The sequence below is a fragment of the Heterocephalus glaber genome, unplaced genomic scaffold (genome assembly GCF_053883595.1).
Source record: "Heterocephalus glaber isolate CG9 unplaced genomic scaffold, H.glaber_assembly_v1.0 deba00001600, whole genome shotgun sequence".
In the NCBI taxonomy this organism is placed as follows: domain Eukaryota; kingdom Metazoa; phylum Chordata; class Mammalia; order Rodentia; family Bathyergidae; genus Heterocephalus; species Heterocephalus glaber.
In genome coordinates, this window is record NW_028258372.1 from 9,438,254 (window position 1) to 9,453,814 (window position 15,561).

Here is a 15,561-nt window from a genome sequence, read left to right on the forward strand (position 1 = left end):
TAGAAGTTTTTAAAGTTTTGTTTTATATCCCAAACAGCAATTGCTATCCAAAATTACTGTTCCTAACAAATGTCTACTTTCTTGTCTTAATTTTTTTTTACAGTATGTCCATTTGAGTAGAAAGGAAACAGACAAAATTTGGCTTCTTTAATAATAGAGAAAAGAGTTCCACAGAAATTGAACAGACATCAATATTTATCCACCACAGCAATTTAAGAATCTTAGGAGCTGTGGCTATAGCTCAGTGGTATAGCACTTGCTGAGCATACACTAGGCCCTTTGTCATATCCCTAGCACTGTCCTCTGAAAAGGGGGAGGGGAATCTTATTTGATTTCAAAAATCTTTGACGGCTTCTCTCTCCTTTTTTCAGAGTATCCATGCTTCTATTCTATGAGGTGCATTTCAGCACAGAAGCCTCCTGAATGTGGCGAGTTTCCTGCTGGAAACAGTTGTTGGGCCCCATTCTTGGGCCCATTGATGCAGCTTCTGAAAAGCCTGTGCTCAGTTCCACTTCAAAGCTGATTTCTTTGCAAAATATAAATGGAAGAAAACATCCCCTTCTGCCTTCTGACTGAGTTCCCACAGACTAAGGAAAACAAAGGTGGCCTAGCCAGCTGGGCAGATGAGAAGACAAACCACAGAGCCTATCACAATTTTAAGACAAATAAAACAGTGATTCAACACCAAAATAAGATCTTACCTGCTGAACAACATCTGAAGCTTTTTTTGGAGTTTCCAAAATAGCAGATTGAGATTCTGGATAGGAAACGAAGCAGACAGTCAATAGTTTAAAAGAAAGGGAAGGAAAAATAAACATTTTCCTCAGTCAAAAAATAAAACTTTCAGTAAAATATATCTTCGTAAGTACCAAAAACATCCAATCTGTTGCAATTGTTACACTAATAGATTATAAAAATAGAAAAACTTTGTAAGATAAAACACACATATAATAACACTCATCATTATTTTTAAAAACTAGAATAGTCTTATTGCCTTCTTTGCACATCAATCATAGCTATTTTTCTCGATTGCTAATTTTTGTATTGTGTCAGGAAATCTTAACAACAATGGAAGCCACCTCAGGCTTGAAGGATGGCATCTCAAAAGCCTTTGGAAAACTATTCACAAGCTACCTCTGGTTTCCATGACAAGGAAGGAATACTGTTACTAACAGAAATTCAGTAATAAACCTCTTTATTCCTTTTGTATTTTTGTCATTTGAGATTCTGTGAGATTGCAAAATCATCGTGCTGGAAACCCTAAGAGATAACCAAGCATAGGATTTTTGTTTAAACTAGAGGATATCTTCTCCTAAATGAAGCTTGCATGCAAATTTAAAAACATAAAAATAAAAAAGCTTTCAGGAATCCCCAGAGTTCCATGGATCAGAGTATAAAAACCACTAATTCTCATCCCTTCGCAGCGTGGTAAATAAGGAGCCTAAGCTCCATAGCATAGTAGGTGGCAAGATGAAAATGAGTGTTTATGTCTCCTGACTATCACATTCCTCCCCCTTACCTGCCTAGCCTGCAGATCAGACAATGGACACAAGATGCAGCAGTCACTAGCCATGATCACTGCAACAATCCCAATTTAGAAACATTGGGGCTGTCACAGTGCCACAGAAAAATAAAAGGCATTTGCTATCTAAATAGCATAACAGATTGTGAAGCTACCATGACAGTTTTCACTGTACTCACATGAGTGGCAGCCTTGACAGAGGCCTTTGAGCATTGTTTCTTCAGCCCATGCTTCCTAATCAACTGCCTGCACCTTTCCCCACTTGCTCACTGCGCTCCAGCTACCCTGGCCAGCTTGTCATCCTCTAACATACCAGCCAGGTCCCCTCCCCAGGGCCACCAAAACCACAGCGTCTGCTGTTCCTTCCCAGGACGTTCCTTCTCCCCAGTATCCTCAGGCCCCACTCCTTGGCTCTATCTCCCCTCTTATGCAAACAAATCTACAATCTGAATTGACATCAGACTTTAACAAAGCCAAATCTAAATGAAGATCTTTGACATCAAGCCAGTCAGCAACTAATAATGAAGTAACACTCCTGTTTTTTGGTGTTCTTCACTCCCAAATGCTCTCCAACACACCCAGTCCTGGCTTTGTACACATGTAGGAAAGTTTCTTTACCTCTTCTATTTACATAGTGCAATATGAGCCCAAAGGATCTCCTAGTGGCACCCTAATTGCGCTTTACATTAGAAATCCTTCCCAGTTGTTTTCTATAATCCCTGACCTGGTGACCCACATTTTTTAAAAAATTCCTGGTCTTTGCTAGAAAAATTGGGACCAAATATTCTCAACACCTATACCCAAATTTTCAGTTACCCTTCATTTACAAGACATAATTGAAAAATATGATAAATGGTCATTTTTTAAAAAAATTTACAGAAAAGACACATTGCTGTTGGTATTTATTAAAGTTCTCACACACACACACACACACACACACTTAAAAAACACTTATTCCATTGTTCTAGCCACTTCTAAAGCAGTTCTGGAGGTCCTCTTTCTTCAGTGTCTTTGCTTATACTGTCATGGCTCTCTTGATGTCCTGAACCAATTCAGAATGTCTTTGTATTATGCTCATGAGGCCAAAACCCCAAGATGCCAGATTCAATGAAGAAAGTGGATGAGGACACAGTGTAATGTTTTCACAAGGCTGCCTTTCTGTTGGATGGCACTTGGTAGCAGCATTCACTGCCTTTTTAATCACACCTTGAACAGATACATAGAGGACAGCCAGAACTGCTTCAGAAAGTGGCAAGAATGATGGGATAATGTGTTCAAAGTGAGGGAGAGTATTTTCAGGGAGATTAATGGCAATGTGTCTTTTACTGTAATAATTTTTTTTTCAAACATGTATGGTAGATTTTAATCACTCCTTCTAATTCAGTAACTTCCAGAATAGAATTGATTCCCCCTCTCCATTCTTTTCAATGTACACTCTTTATTTTCTTGAATCTAAGTGTTGAAATATCTAAGAGAAATTTATATATCAAAATAGATATTCATAATCATAAACTGGAAGGTAGGAGGAGTTTTAGAGGGTAAAGATTTTAAGGTGAAAGAGATGTACAGAGTAACTACTAGAAGATAAAAGGAAAATAAATGAGAACAATGAAAAGAAAGAAAAAATGAAGGAAAGGGAAAATAATAGACAATAAAAGAGAAACGGAGAAAATAGAAAAGTATAGGAAGCAAAAAGAATTTTTTTTTTTGTACCAGGGATCAAACTCGGGTCCTTGCGCTTGTGGGGCAGGCGGTGGAACCACTGAGCTAAATCCCTGGCCCTGCAAAAGGAATTTTTAAAAAGCAAAAGAATCACCAAAGTAGCCTGCAGTGCTTGAGTACAGAGATGCTGGCACACTGGGAAGAAATGGGGAATAAATAGCTCAACACAAGATTCCCTGGGCAGGTGGACCTGAGGAGCCGCTCAGTGCTGGAATCCACACAGCTCAGATCAACAGTGGCCCCACGCAAACTGATGCTCTTGCTACTGACACACCTCCTCCCGGAACCCGGGCGCTCTCCACAACCGCCTTCACCTCAGTTCTGGGACTCAGTCTCTAGTAAATATCCATCGACTAGAATGGTTCTTTGTAAAAAAGCAACCGAGTTAGAGTAATTCAAAGGTACATTTAAAACTACCACTTCTTTTACTAACCTTGTTTTTAAAAATTAAGAAGTTAGAATGTTAAAAAAAATCTAGGAGCTAGGGGTGTAATTCAATGTTAGAGTGTCTTCTTAGCATGTCGGAGATTTGGGATTCAAACCTCACTACTGGTTAGAAAAAAGTGTTATGAAGCAAAGGAGAAAGAATACTCTTGAAAAACAATCAGTGTTCATTTTTTTAAAGTTACCTCAGAAATTTCTCGGCATAATCTAAATTTCTAGGTTACATACAATTTCACTCGTTTCAGAAATGATTTTTTATTATCATAAAATAAACCTATCACTATAAAAGAAAACATTCTTGGATGAACTTTATACTGTATTTATATCGAAGAGATAGGCATATCTAGTAGGATTTTAGCCTCATTGCTAAAAACATAAATTAAACTGCCCCTTTAAGTATTTACAACATATGCCTTCTAAAAATGAATTAAGTAGTCTTGAGCAGTTTCACATTTAAGAGTTTTAAGTGAAATGCCTTTACATAAGGGTTAGGGACATAGCTCATTGGCAGACTGCCTGCCTAGCATGTGTGAGGGCATGGGTTCATTTCCCAGCTCCACAAAAAAAGGTGTGTACATAAAATCATTAAATTATAGCATACATCAATCTGACTGAAATCTGGTCAATTTAATTGAAATCAAATTCATTAAATTCAATTTAACATGCCTCAGATCTGGCTGCCTAATAAATGGTAGATATTTTAAATTCTGATACACCATGTTCTTCCACAAGTGAAGATAGGCTCTAACATTTAAATTTTCCTAAATGGAGTCAACTCTATATTCCACTTGCTTACTTAACAGTCATCAAAAGGTATTTACATGCAGGAATTACCTACATAGCTGGAAAATACAGGCCAATTTTATCCCATCTAAAAAAGTGTGCATCTGCACACAAAAATATTCTCTGTAAGATACAGTCCGTCCATTCTAGAACATTTTACCATGATTCAGTGCAAGTTCAGAGATGTAGAACACTGTCAACTCACCACTGGTCCCTCACAGAATCCCTGCATTACCTCAAATGAACATGTGTTAAAATATTTGGACAAAACGTGGAAGCGAGCCAGTGAGACTGTGCTTGGATTACATCACACAATCTCTTTGCTTAGGAACCATAAGAGTGATTTCTTTTAAATATTAGAGACCAGAAAAATTGTACTTTTGTGAGTGACTGTTGTTTTCAATCTCTTAGATACTGAAGATGATACAGAATTGCTCACATTTCCTGTGTGCTTTTAACCTAAGGGATAAATTCCAAATTAGCTCTAAAAACTGCAGATTTTTCTGATCTATGCTTCAGTGTGTTAGGTTATCTCAGCTGCACTTTACTGTTTCATCCTAAATCCATTCTGGTTTGATCCATTTCCCTTTGCGATCCTTATGGACACCACATAAATTTATAAGCTGTTCAGATGTTCTTGGAACAAGCATATGTTATTATACATTCAGCCAGTACATAAATTTTTTAAGATTTCTAAAGAAAAAAATTCAGCTGTGTTTCTACCAGATCCAAATGTGTGTGTGTGTACATATGTACTTTTTTTCAAGTGCTTGGGATTGAACACAGGGCCTTGCATGTATGCTAGGCAAGTACTGTATTACTGAACTATATTCCCAGCCCTATCTATATTTTTTTTTTTCTTCTCTTACTTTCTGTGCCTGGATTGCCTTCCTAAAATCAGTCCTCTGGAAGGGACACAGTTCTGTGGTAGGGCACTTGCCTAGCATGTAAGAGGCCCCAGATTTGACCCCCAGCTTTGAACTCTATCACCTATTTGATCTCTTGGCCATGTCCATTTTTAAAGAAAGATAAAGGACTTGATTTTCCATAGATGACATGAGAATGGGCAAGTCCCTGTTCATATCCATACACCTTGTTTCTAGTGTCATCAAACTTGGTAGCTCAACTTAATTATCTCTTTGATTGTGTCAATCAATTGGATGATCTTTGAAGCTTGGAATTTAACCCCATAAAAAAGGTCCAGGAACTGTTTCAACACACACAAAAACTCTCCCGCCAACCTTGCATTCATATATTGAGTAGATATTTTACATATTTAGATCTTTCCAATGAAAGATCTTCATTCATTCACTCAAATATGTAAGTATGAGCTATGTGCCAAAAGCTCTTGAAATGCTGAAAATCTATAGGAAGACAAATATACATAAACTGAAAATTATATTACATAAATAATTCAAATGATATTGGTATGAATAAAATATCATAAGACTCCAGAAAAGAAAACTATGGGGAAGGGGGTAGGTTTCTTGTTATCCAAGTTTCCATCACCAACAGCAATGGAGCAAATTACTTCCTAACTTACTTTCCAGCCAGCCTTAAGTCTGAGGTATTCCACAGACTTAAATATCAATTTATACACCATAATCCCACCTGTGGAACCAATGTCAATTGCACAGGGATCCAGGAGGAAAGCAAAAGATTCAAAGGAATCAGCAGCCCTTCTACAACTCATGGGTGAGAAAAGGGCCTGAGATTTCACCTTGGCTTCAGCACCTTATAAAGGTCAGTTCTTTCATCAGCATGTGAAAGTGGGGGCAAAAATCCTCCATAGAAGAGATTAAGGAAAAACTAAAGTCAGATACATGAGAAAGGTGGAAGAGGCAAGTACCACAAATCTGAATTATCTGGACATGTGAATTAGTAACCAATGTTTTATGTAAAGTGAAGGACAAAAAGGGGCAAAAATTCTCAGTTTTCTAAGATGCACTGGAAAGACTTTCTTCTTTGATAAGAAAAAAAAAGTCATTGAGCTCTTATTTAAAATTGAAAGGGACCATATGTTGCACTTAGCCATTTGATCATTCTGTCACTTAAGAATAATTTGTAACCATAAGTATACTATTAATAATTACATTGTCAAAGTTCCCAATTGATAAAAGACAACCTTAGTCTTTCTGCAAGGTTTTCTCTGCAATACTGGCGTTCTTCCTCTTGGAACTGACTAGAAGACAGAGAACGGCATGGCTCCTTGGGAATGAGACTGAACACAGAAAGGTCCTTCCAAATGCGTGCCATGAAGTCACAGCAGTAAAAGTTCAGAAAACAACCTCTGATCACTTTGGACACAAGAATGCTCTATGGCTTCCGGGTGAATAACAGATCAGCTAGAGAAAAATAACGCGCTAAAATGAATTACTTCTGACTTACCTCCATCATCCTCTTCAAGAATGCATATTTTAAAAAGAGACAAGTTATTGTATTAGAAATGACTTGTTCTGGCATTTTGCAAGCTACATCAAATAACAAAGAAAAAAGGTCTGACATCCAACTGTCATCTTCAAACTAAAATTCAGATGATGCTTTTCAAACAACTCTGAATTAAGTGCTCTTCCAGTATATATGACCAATAACGTAATATGTTTCACAACTTTTTAAAGTTATGATAGAACAAATGTTCTATATCCTATGCCTCATTTTCTGTTCATTTCAGGAAGTAGAGCTCACCTAGTAAATACTAAGCACAATTTCAAAAGCACTAGACATGTTAAAAGGGACACACAGAGCTAAGGTTAGGCTCTCACATACAGTGCACTGGTGGAAAATAGACAGGAATAAATATAACCCCCCAACCCCAAGAGACTGGGATGAAAACAGGATGGGCTGGGCCTAGCAAACCTTGGACACTACAGGTCATCACTGGTTTTAAAGGAACTTGTAAAAAGATGATATAAAATACAGTGGACCTTCAAGTTATGACTGGCCTGACATATGAACAACTTGGGTTACAACCAGAATTTTAATTTTAACTTATGAACAAAGTCTTGAGTTTCAACCCAAATGCTGGCCCCTTGTGTTTCCAGATGGTCTCAGATGGAGATTCAACCCTTAAAGAGTTCTGAAAGGAAGCTTACAGCATCCTTTCCTGTGTGGTGTTAGTTGAGAAATCTTGGGCCAATGTCTCTCTAAGGACACTGAGATCTGCCTGTATACAGGAGAGAGACTTCGAAGGCTGTGTAGAGGAGCCTGAGCCTTCATTTGCCCAGCTTGAGTTACAACTGCCCTTAGGAATGAACTGAGTTCGCAAATCAAGGGTCCACTGTAATTATAATAACAGCAAACACACTGAGCAAGGCACTGCATTCTACATTTAATATTTTTATCAACCCATAAAATCTTCAAAATAGCCCTGTGATGGTATTCTTATCATTATTTTATAGGTGACTAATTAGAGTACAGTATTTAGGAAATTTCCTAAATTCCTAAAGTTGATAAATGGCAGAACCCGAGCTTCATGCTATTATGCAATTCTTTTTTACTACAAGTCTAAATTAAGTTTCTGTGAATATCTTTCTTTCAATAAGCCAATGAAGGGGTGGCAGAGAGTCAAAATCCTTAACTCTATACCCATGCTACCATTTATGAAAATCTGCTGTGATGAGATCAGTGAACAACAGTGATGCCCTTCTATTTACTCTTCACTCAGGAGTCAATAGTCCTGATCAGTCCACCAAGAGAAAATTAAGAATTTATGGTGTCAAAATGAAGAAAAGGGCATAAAGCAACCAAATTCCATAAAGCACTGTTACACTAAACTGATCCTCAATTCTGTATGACAATATAAAATGTGTGCCCAGAACCAGGCTTGGAGATCATCATTCTACTGAGCTCCTGCAAATAAAGATGATGCTAATCTCCTGTAATCTTCCCATCCAACAGCAAAAAATACTTTAAGACAATAAAAAGAACCCAGAGAAAAAACAAAAAGAAAAATTTTTAAGAAAAAAATTACATATGCATTTTATATTTTTTAAAGTTATTTAAACCTGAGAGAAGAAACGTTTTATCTTGCTACTTCCAGTTATCTCTGACAGTAAAGACAACGGTTAAGAAAAGCCAGAGAAAGCAGTAAGTGAGGACATTCCAAGCAAAGAGGCCAGGGGCAGAAAGTCCTCTTTAGGGCCATCTTAGCTCAAATAGGAGGTGGGGCTGCATCTTCAATGATAGCTCCAGCTGAATGTGCGAAGGCAGAACACTCAAACTTGAGTGTAGCAGCAGTTGCCGGAGAACTCCAGGCTCCTGCTCCCCAACATTCTAACTCAGCAACCTCAAAAGTGAGGAATAAAACTCTTCAACTTCGTAAGACTCCCAGTGAGTACTGTATGTACCGATTGCATCGTACTCTCTCAGAGCCCTTGCTGCCCGGACTCCTACCTGTCTTAGCGTCCTTAGGCTCGAGTTCTTCATCTGGAGGTCTCGATGCTGGCCACACAGACGGGACTCGCCTGGGAAACTGCCCTTCCGAGTAATCCAGGGCGTGTGTGGGTTGACTGACTGCAGCCCAGGTGTAAAGCTGATCTTGCTAAATGTGAAAATTACAAATATATATATGTAGTTAATTCAGTTATAAGGAAAAAAGACTGATAAATTGCAAAATCATTTCTATGTAAATTGCATGAATATGCATAAAATACAAAATATTAAAACAGCATCTTATACCATTCTGTGGAGATTCATAAGATACCCATTCTTTCACACAGTCATTTCATTTTGTAACTGTGCTGTGCCAACTTCTTTTTAATAGTAAAATCGAAGTCTCTTTCTTTGGAAGGAGAGGCCACACAGGCCTGCAAAGAATTGAGAGGGAAAACACTCCAGGCACTCAGAGGATTCCTTAAACTGGAATCTTTCATTCACTTGAATGTGATAGCCCACTGCTAATACACTAGGGGGAAAGTCAGAGTACAGGCTGTGCAGACAGAAATAGCTCATTGCCTTCAACAGCAAAAGGCCCAACCTAACATGAGTCAGGTTGGAAACTGTTTGGGAGAGAAACTGCGAGAAAGTAAATGAATCTGCCAAGAATAAAGGAATTAGACCTTCTCTCACAGAAAGGCCTTGCTAGTTGGAGGTTACAGAACTTGGATGGGATGAGGAGACTGTACTATACCTAGTGTCAGAAGACAAACAAAATCTCACCAAGGAGGCCACTTTGAGCCCTGAAAATATCATGAAAACTGTTCGCTGGGACTTCAGAACAATGACATGTTTAGCCATTTGAGGGTGCATATGTAAGCCCTATATTCTCTTGTTGACATTTTCCTCACCCAGGTATATTTCCCTAATACTTTTTGATCAGCATCAAGTAAAGCAAAGAGAATACCAATATAATAGAGATGAAAAAACTGAAAACAAAAATATACAATAATCACCAGGTTAAGACTATAAAGTAAATGAGTTAACCCATGGAAAGATGTTACATTTCTTTAATTTGTTCAATAAATTAATAAATTCATAATACAATCTTTCTTGTCAAAAGTAAAATATAATGTATAGACCAGTTAGCTTAAACTTTAAGTTGATGGACAGTCACTGGCCCTCACTGTGAATTCAGACTGCTGTTGTCAGGACTGTATCAGAAAAGATCACATTTCAGATCTGGCTGAGCATTTTCAGCTGTTCATACTGCTTTCAGTTATTCATAACTTGACCTACAACAGAAGCTTAACTGTTTGCCAAATGAATATCAGAAGGTTTCTCATTTATGAAATCCATGTCTTATTTAATTAATAAGATAAATGTTAGATATGAGCTCTTATTGGAGAAAACTGGCCTGGCTGATACATGAGCCAACATCCCCATAACTGAAAAAGGTTAAAACTTTGCCAAGAACCGATCCAAAAGGGAGCCCTCCTGACAGTGCTGCATGTAGTTATAAGTTTAGGAAGATGTCTCCTTGCTGAGTGCCAGCAATGAGGCACAGAATGCTGCCTCCTCTGTCTATATCACGTGAATTTTTCATGGAAGATTTGATCAATCACCTACCCAGGTAGCAAGCTGGATACACTCTAACTCTCAGAAGGCCTTTATAGGCTCTTGTGAGCATTATTGTTGAGTGCTTAATAAATGTCTCTGTGTCTGGCAAAATTTCAAAATTTTATTTAAGATTTTTTTCATTAAAATGAAGTAAATTCTTAGATAAAAATTAATTCAAAGTGAGTCAAAGACCAAAATATAAGATCTAAAATCTAAAACTGTAAAACTCTTAGAAGAAAACAGGAGGAAAGCTTAATGACATTGAATTTAGCAGTATCTTAAATATGACAACATAAGCACAGGCAACAAAAGCAAAGAATAAATAAACCAATCTACATCAAAATCTTATATACCACAATCTAAGTAGCATAAATAGCCCATGGGCTCACTATATTTGAAAAACAAGTTACTTACAGCAGCTTTTTCCTCATCTTTCAACAAGTTTATAAATAATAATTCCCAAAATGAGCTATAAACCACATACAGCTTAATTATATATTTATTGTTATTTAGAATGAAACAATATTCAAAGTTCTAAGAATGCTTCACAGAAATTTTTATAGCTAAGATGAGGATTTGCCTACCACCTTAATATATTTCAGTTCAGGGCCGGGGATTTAGCTCAGTGGTGCTGCTGCCTGCCTCACAAGCACAAGGCCCCGAGTTCAATAGCTGGTACCAAAAAAAAAAAAAAAATATATATATATATATATATATATTTTTTTTTTTTTCAGATCATCAACTTTCTGGTACTGCCATAGTGAGAATGTTTTATAGTTCACTAATGTGTACATTAATGCAGAATATAAATTACCGTCTGACAGGAGTGGTAGCCATTCCCATCTATGACTGACCCACAAGTGAGTGGAGGTGCCATGTGCATTTACATGGGAATAAACACTAGCTGGATAACTTCTTTTATAAGATGCTATCCCACTACTCTATTTCCACTGTCCATGAGCCCACCAGACCCACATTCAAGTGGCAAAATATGGCAGCCATAACTCAGACACTCCAGGAAGCACAGTCTCCTAGTAGATAGCAAAAATCTGCATGAGAGAAAAAAGTGTAAACAAATTTACCTCAAAGTACACAATTCTTTGGTTTCTTCCCAAACACTTTTATTTTTTTTCCTTAAATTCTTTTATTGGTACATTTTAGGTACACAATACATTTACATTTTTAATTGGCAACTTGTACCTTTACATGATGCATCTTGGTTCTTATTTTTTCCCCATTCTTGCCCTCCCTTCACCCCCTCCACCCTTCCCTATTTACAAAGACTTTGTTTCCGTTTCTTATAATTTTTCCTTTCCCTTCTTTCCTTTCCTTCTACTTCCCTCCCTTCTTCTTCCTTCTTTCCTTCTACTCCTTCCACTCCCCTATGCCTTTGGACCTTTTCTTCCTATTTCGCATTATTAATTATTCATTTTAATCATTGGTACATTTTAGGTATACAATACAATGACATTCATCATTGGAAATTTGCACCTTTACATAATCTTTCTTGGTTCTTATTTTTCCCCTTCCCCTGCCCTCCCTTCAACCCCTCCATCCCTATTTACAAAGACTTTGTTTCCATTTTTTCATTTTCTTATATTAATTCCACTCCCTTCTTTCCTTTCCCCTACCCCTCCCACTTCCCCTTCCCCTTTGCCCCTTTTCTTCCTATTTCACATTATCTATTATACTTTTCAGTCCTTAACTACACTTTCAGTTTCTCACACTGGAGAAACTCTTCAGTATTTACACGTGTGTCCTATTTATTTCACTTAAGAGTATCACCTCAATGTGCATCCATTTAGCTCTAAATGTCTCTAATTTCTCATTTTTTATGGCTGAGTAGTACTCCATTTTATTTTTTAAAAACACATTTTCTTTATTCAGTCTCCAGTTGATGGGCAGTTGGGCTGCTTCCAAATTTTAGCTTTTAGAAATTGTGCTGCTATGAACATGGGTGCACATATATCACTGTGGTATGATTCTTTTAATTGTTTTGGGAAGCAGGGGAATAGCTGGGTCAAATGGGACTTCCAGTCCTAGTTCTTTGAGGTATCTCCATACTGATTTCCACAGTGCTTGCACCAGTCTACACTCCCACCAGCAGTGGAGCAGGGTTCCTCTTTTCCCACAGCCCCACCAGCATTTGTAATCGGTTGATTTCATGATAACAGCCATTCTTTCTGGAGGTGGAATCTCAGCACTGTTTTCATTTGCATCTCTCAAATGACCAGTGATGTTGAACATATTTTCATATGCTTATTTGCTGTTTCTACTTCTTTGAGAAATATCTATTCATTTCAGATGCCCATTTTTGGATTGGGTCTTTTAATTTGAGAGGTCTGATCTTTTTAAGTTCTTTATTAGATTCTATATAGTAGGCTTTTGTCTGAGGAAAAGTGGGTGAAGATTTTTTCCCACATTGTGGGTTGTCTCTTCACACTGTTGGCGGTTTCTCTTGCTGTGCAGAAGCTTTTTAATAAGAAGAGATCCCACTTGTTGACTGTTTGTGCTAGTTCACGGGCAACTGAGGTTTTGTTCATAAAATCTTTTCCTATGCCAATGTCTTCAAGAGTTCTACCTAACCTCTGTTCCAGGTGATTCAGCATTTCTATTTTAATATTTAGATCTTTAATCCATTTCGATTTTAGTTTAGTGCATGGTGAGAGATATAGGTCTAGTTTTAATCTTTGGCAAGTTGAAACCCAATTTTTCCAGCACCATTTATTAAAGAGGCTATCTTTCCTCCAGTGAGGGTGTTTGGATCCTTTATTGAAGATGAGACGGCTCAGTGTGTCTGGAGTTGTTTTGGCATTTTCTAATCTGTTCCACTGGTCCTCAGGTCTGTTTCTTTGCCAGTACCATGCTGTTTTTATCACAGTAGCTTTGTAGTACAGTTGCAGGTTGGGGATTGTGAGACCCCCTGCCATGTCTCTATTACCTAGAATTGCTTTTGCTATTCTGGGTCTCTTCTTGTTCCAAATGAATTTTTGGATTGTTTTCTCAAGGTTCATGAAGTATGCTGCCAGGATTTCAATTGAGACTGCATTGAATCTATATAGCAGTTCTTGAAGCATGGCCATTTTCACTATGTTGGTTCTTCCTACCAAGGAGCAAGGGATGTCTTTCCATTTTCTGATATTGTCTTCAATCTCTCTTTTCAGAGTGCTATAGTTTTCAGGGAAAAGGTCTTAGATTTCTTTCATTAGGTTGATTACTACATATTTCAGTTTTTTGGATGCTATTGTGAAAAGAATTATTTGCCCTATTTCTGTCTCAGTGAGTCTATTGTTCATGTAGGGGAAAGCTATTGATTTTTGTGTGTGGATCTTGTATGCAGCTACTCCACTGAATTTGGTTATTAAGTCTAGAAGACTTTTGGTAGAGTTCAGGTCTTCTATATAGAGTATCATGTCATCTGCAAATAATGACAATTTGACTTCTTCCTTTCCTATCTTTATTCCTTTTATTTCTTTCTCCTGTCTAATTGCCGTGGCTAATGTTTCCAAAACTATATTGAACAAGAGTGGTGATAGTAGACATTCTTGTCTTGTTCCTGATTTCAGTGTGAAGGATTTTAGTTTTTGACCATTTAGTATGATACTGGATGTTGGTTTTTCATAGATGGCTTTTATCAGATTGAGGTACAGACTGCCTATTCCAACTTTTCGTAGGGTTTTTATCATAAATGCATGTTGGATTTTGTCAAATGCTTTTTCCGCATCTATGGGGATAATAATATGGTTTTTGTCCTTGGCTCTATTGATATAGTGTATTACATTGATTGATTTGAGTATGTTGAACCATCCCTGCATCCCTGGGATGAATCCCACTTGGTCAGGGTGCCTGATCTTCTTGATGATCTTCTGCAATCTATTTGCCAGTATCTGAGTAAGGATTTTTGCATCTATGTCCATTAGTGAGACTGGCCTATAGTTCTCTTTTTCAGTTGGATCTTTCTCTGCTTTGGGGATCAAGGTGATGCTTGCTTCCAGGAATGAATTTGAGCGTCTTTCTTCCGTTTCAACTTCATTGAATACTTTAAACAGTAGTGGCAGTAGTTCCTCTCTAAATGTCTTGTAGAATTCAGAAGTGAAGTCATCAGGACCTGGGCTTTTCTTAGTTGGTAAGTTTTAAATTACATTTTCAATTTCATTGGTTGATATTGGGTTGTTTAGCATTTTTAGGTCTTCTCCATTTAACTTTGGTAATTCATATGTATCTAGCAATCGGTCCATTTCTTCTGTGTTTTCCATCTTATTGGCATATAGGTTCTTGAAGTAGGTATTGATGATCCTCTGGATTTCTGCTGGGTCTGTTGTAACTTCATCCTTTTCATTCCTAATTGCATGAATTTGGGCCTTTTCTTTCCTTTTTCTGATAACTTGTCTAAGGGTCTGTCTATTTTGTTTCTTCTTTCGAAGAACCACCTCTTGGCTTCATTAATTTTTTGTTTTGTTGTCTTAGTCTCCATTGAATTGATTTCTCCTCTGATCTTTATAATTTCTTCCCTTGTATGAGCTTTGAGTTTGTCCTGCTCTTCTTTTTCTAGAAGTTTGAGGTACAGCATCAGGTAGTTTAATTGGGCTCACTCTGTTTTCCTAATATATGTATTCACTGCTATGAATGTCCCTCATAAGACTGCTTTCCTTGTGTCCCATAGATTTTGATATGTTGTACTGTCATTGTCATTTAATTGAAGAAACTGTCTGATTTCTTCTTTAATTTCCCCTGTGACCCATTGGTTATTCAGAAATGTGTTGTTCAATTTCCACGTGTTTATGAAATTTTTGAGGTTTTTGCTGCTTTGGATCTCCAATTTCATCGCACTATGGTCCCATAATATACAGGGGATAATTTCACTTCCTTTGTACTTACTTAAATACGTTCTATGTGCGAGTATGTGGTCTATTTTGGGGAACAACCTGTGTGCAGCTGAGAAGAATGTGTATTCTGATTTTGTGGCGTGGAACACTCTGTAAACATCTGTTGAGGTTATTTTTTCAAGAGTTCAATTGAGTTCTAGTATTTCATTACTTATTTTTTGTCTAGTTGGTCTATCTATTTGTGATAGTGGGGTATTGAGGTCCCCCACT

General features: G+C 37.4%; 1 protein-coding gene across 1 annotated transcript in view; it reads right to left on the reverse strand.

Moving 5' to 3' along the window:
* The window catches only part of Fmn2 (formin 2), a 313,847-nt gene that overhangs the window by 237,445 nt on the left and 60,841 nt on the right, over positions 1-15,561 (reverse strand). Inside the window, 2 exon segments of the mRNA XM_087194309.1 lie at positions 702-757; positions 8,864-9,011. Of these exon segments, the coding sequence (XP_087050435.1) occupies positions 702-757; positions 8,864-9,011 (204 nt within the window).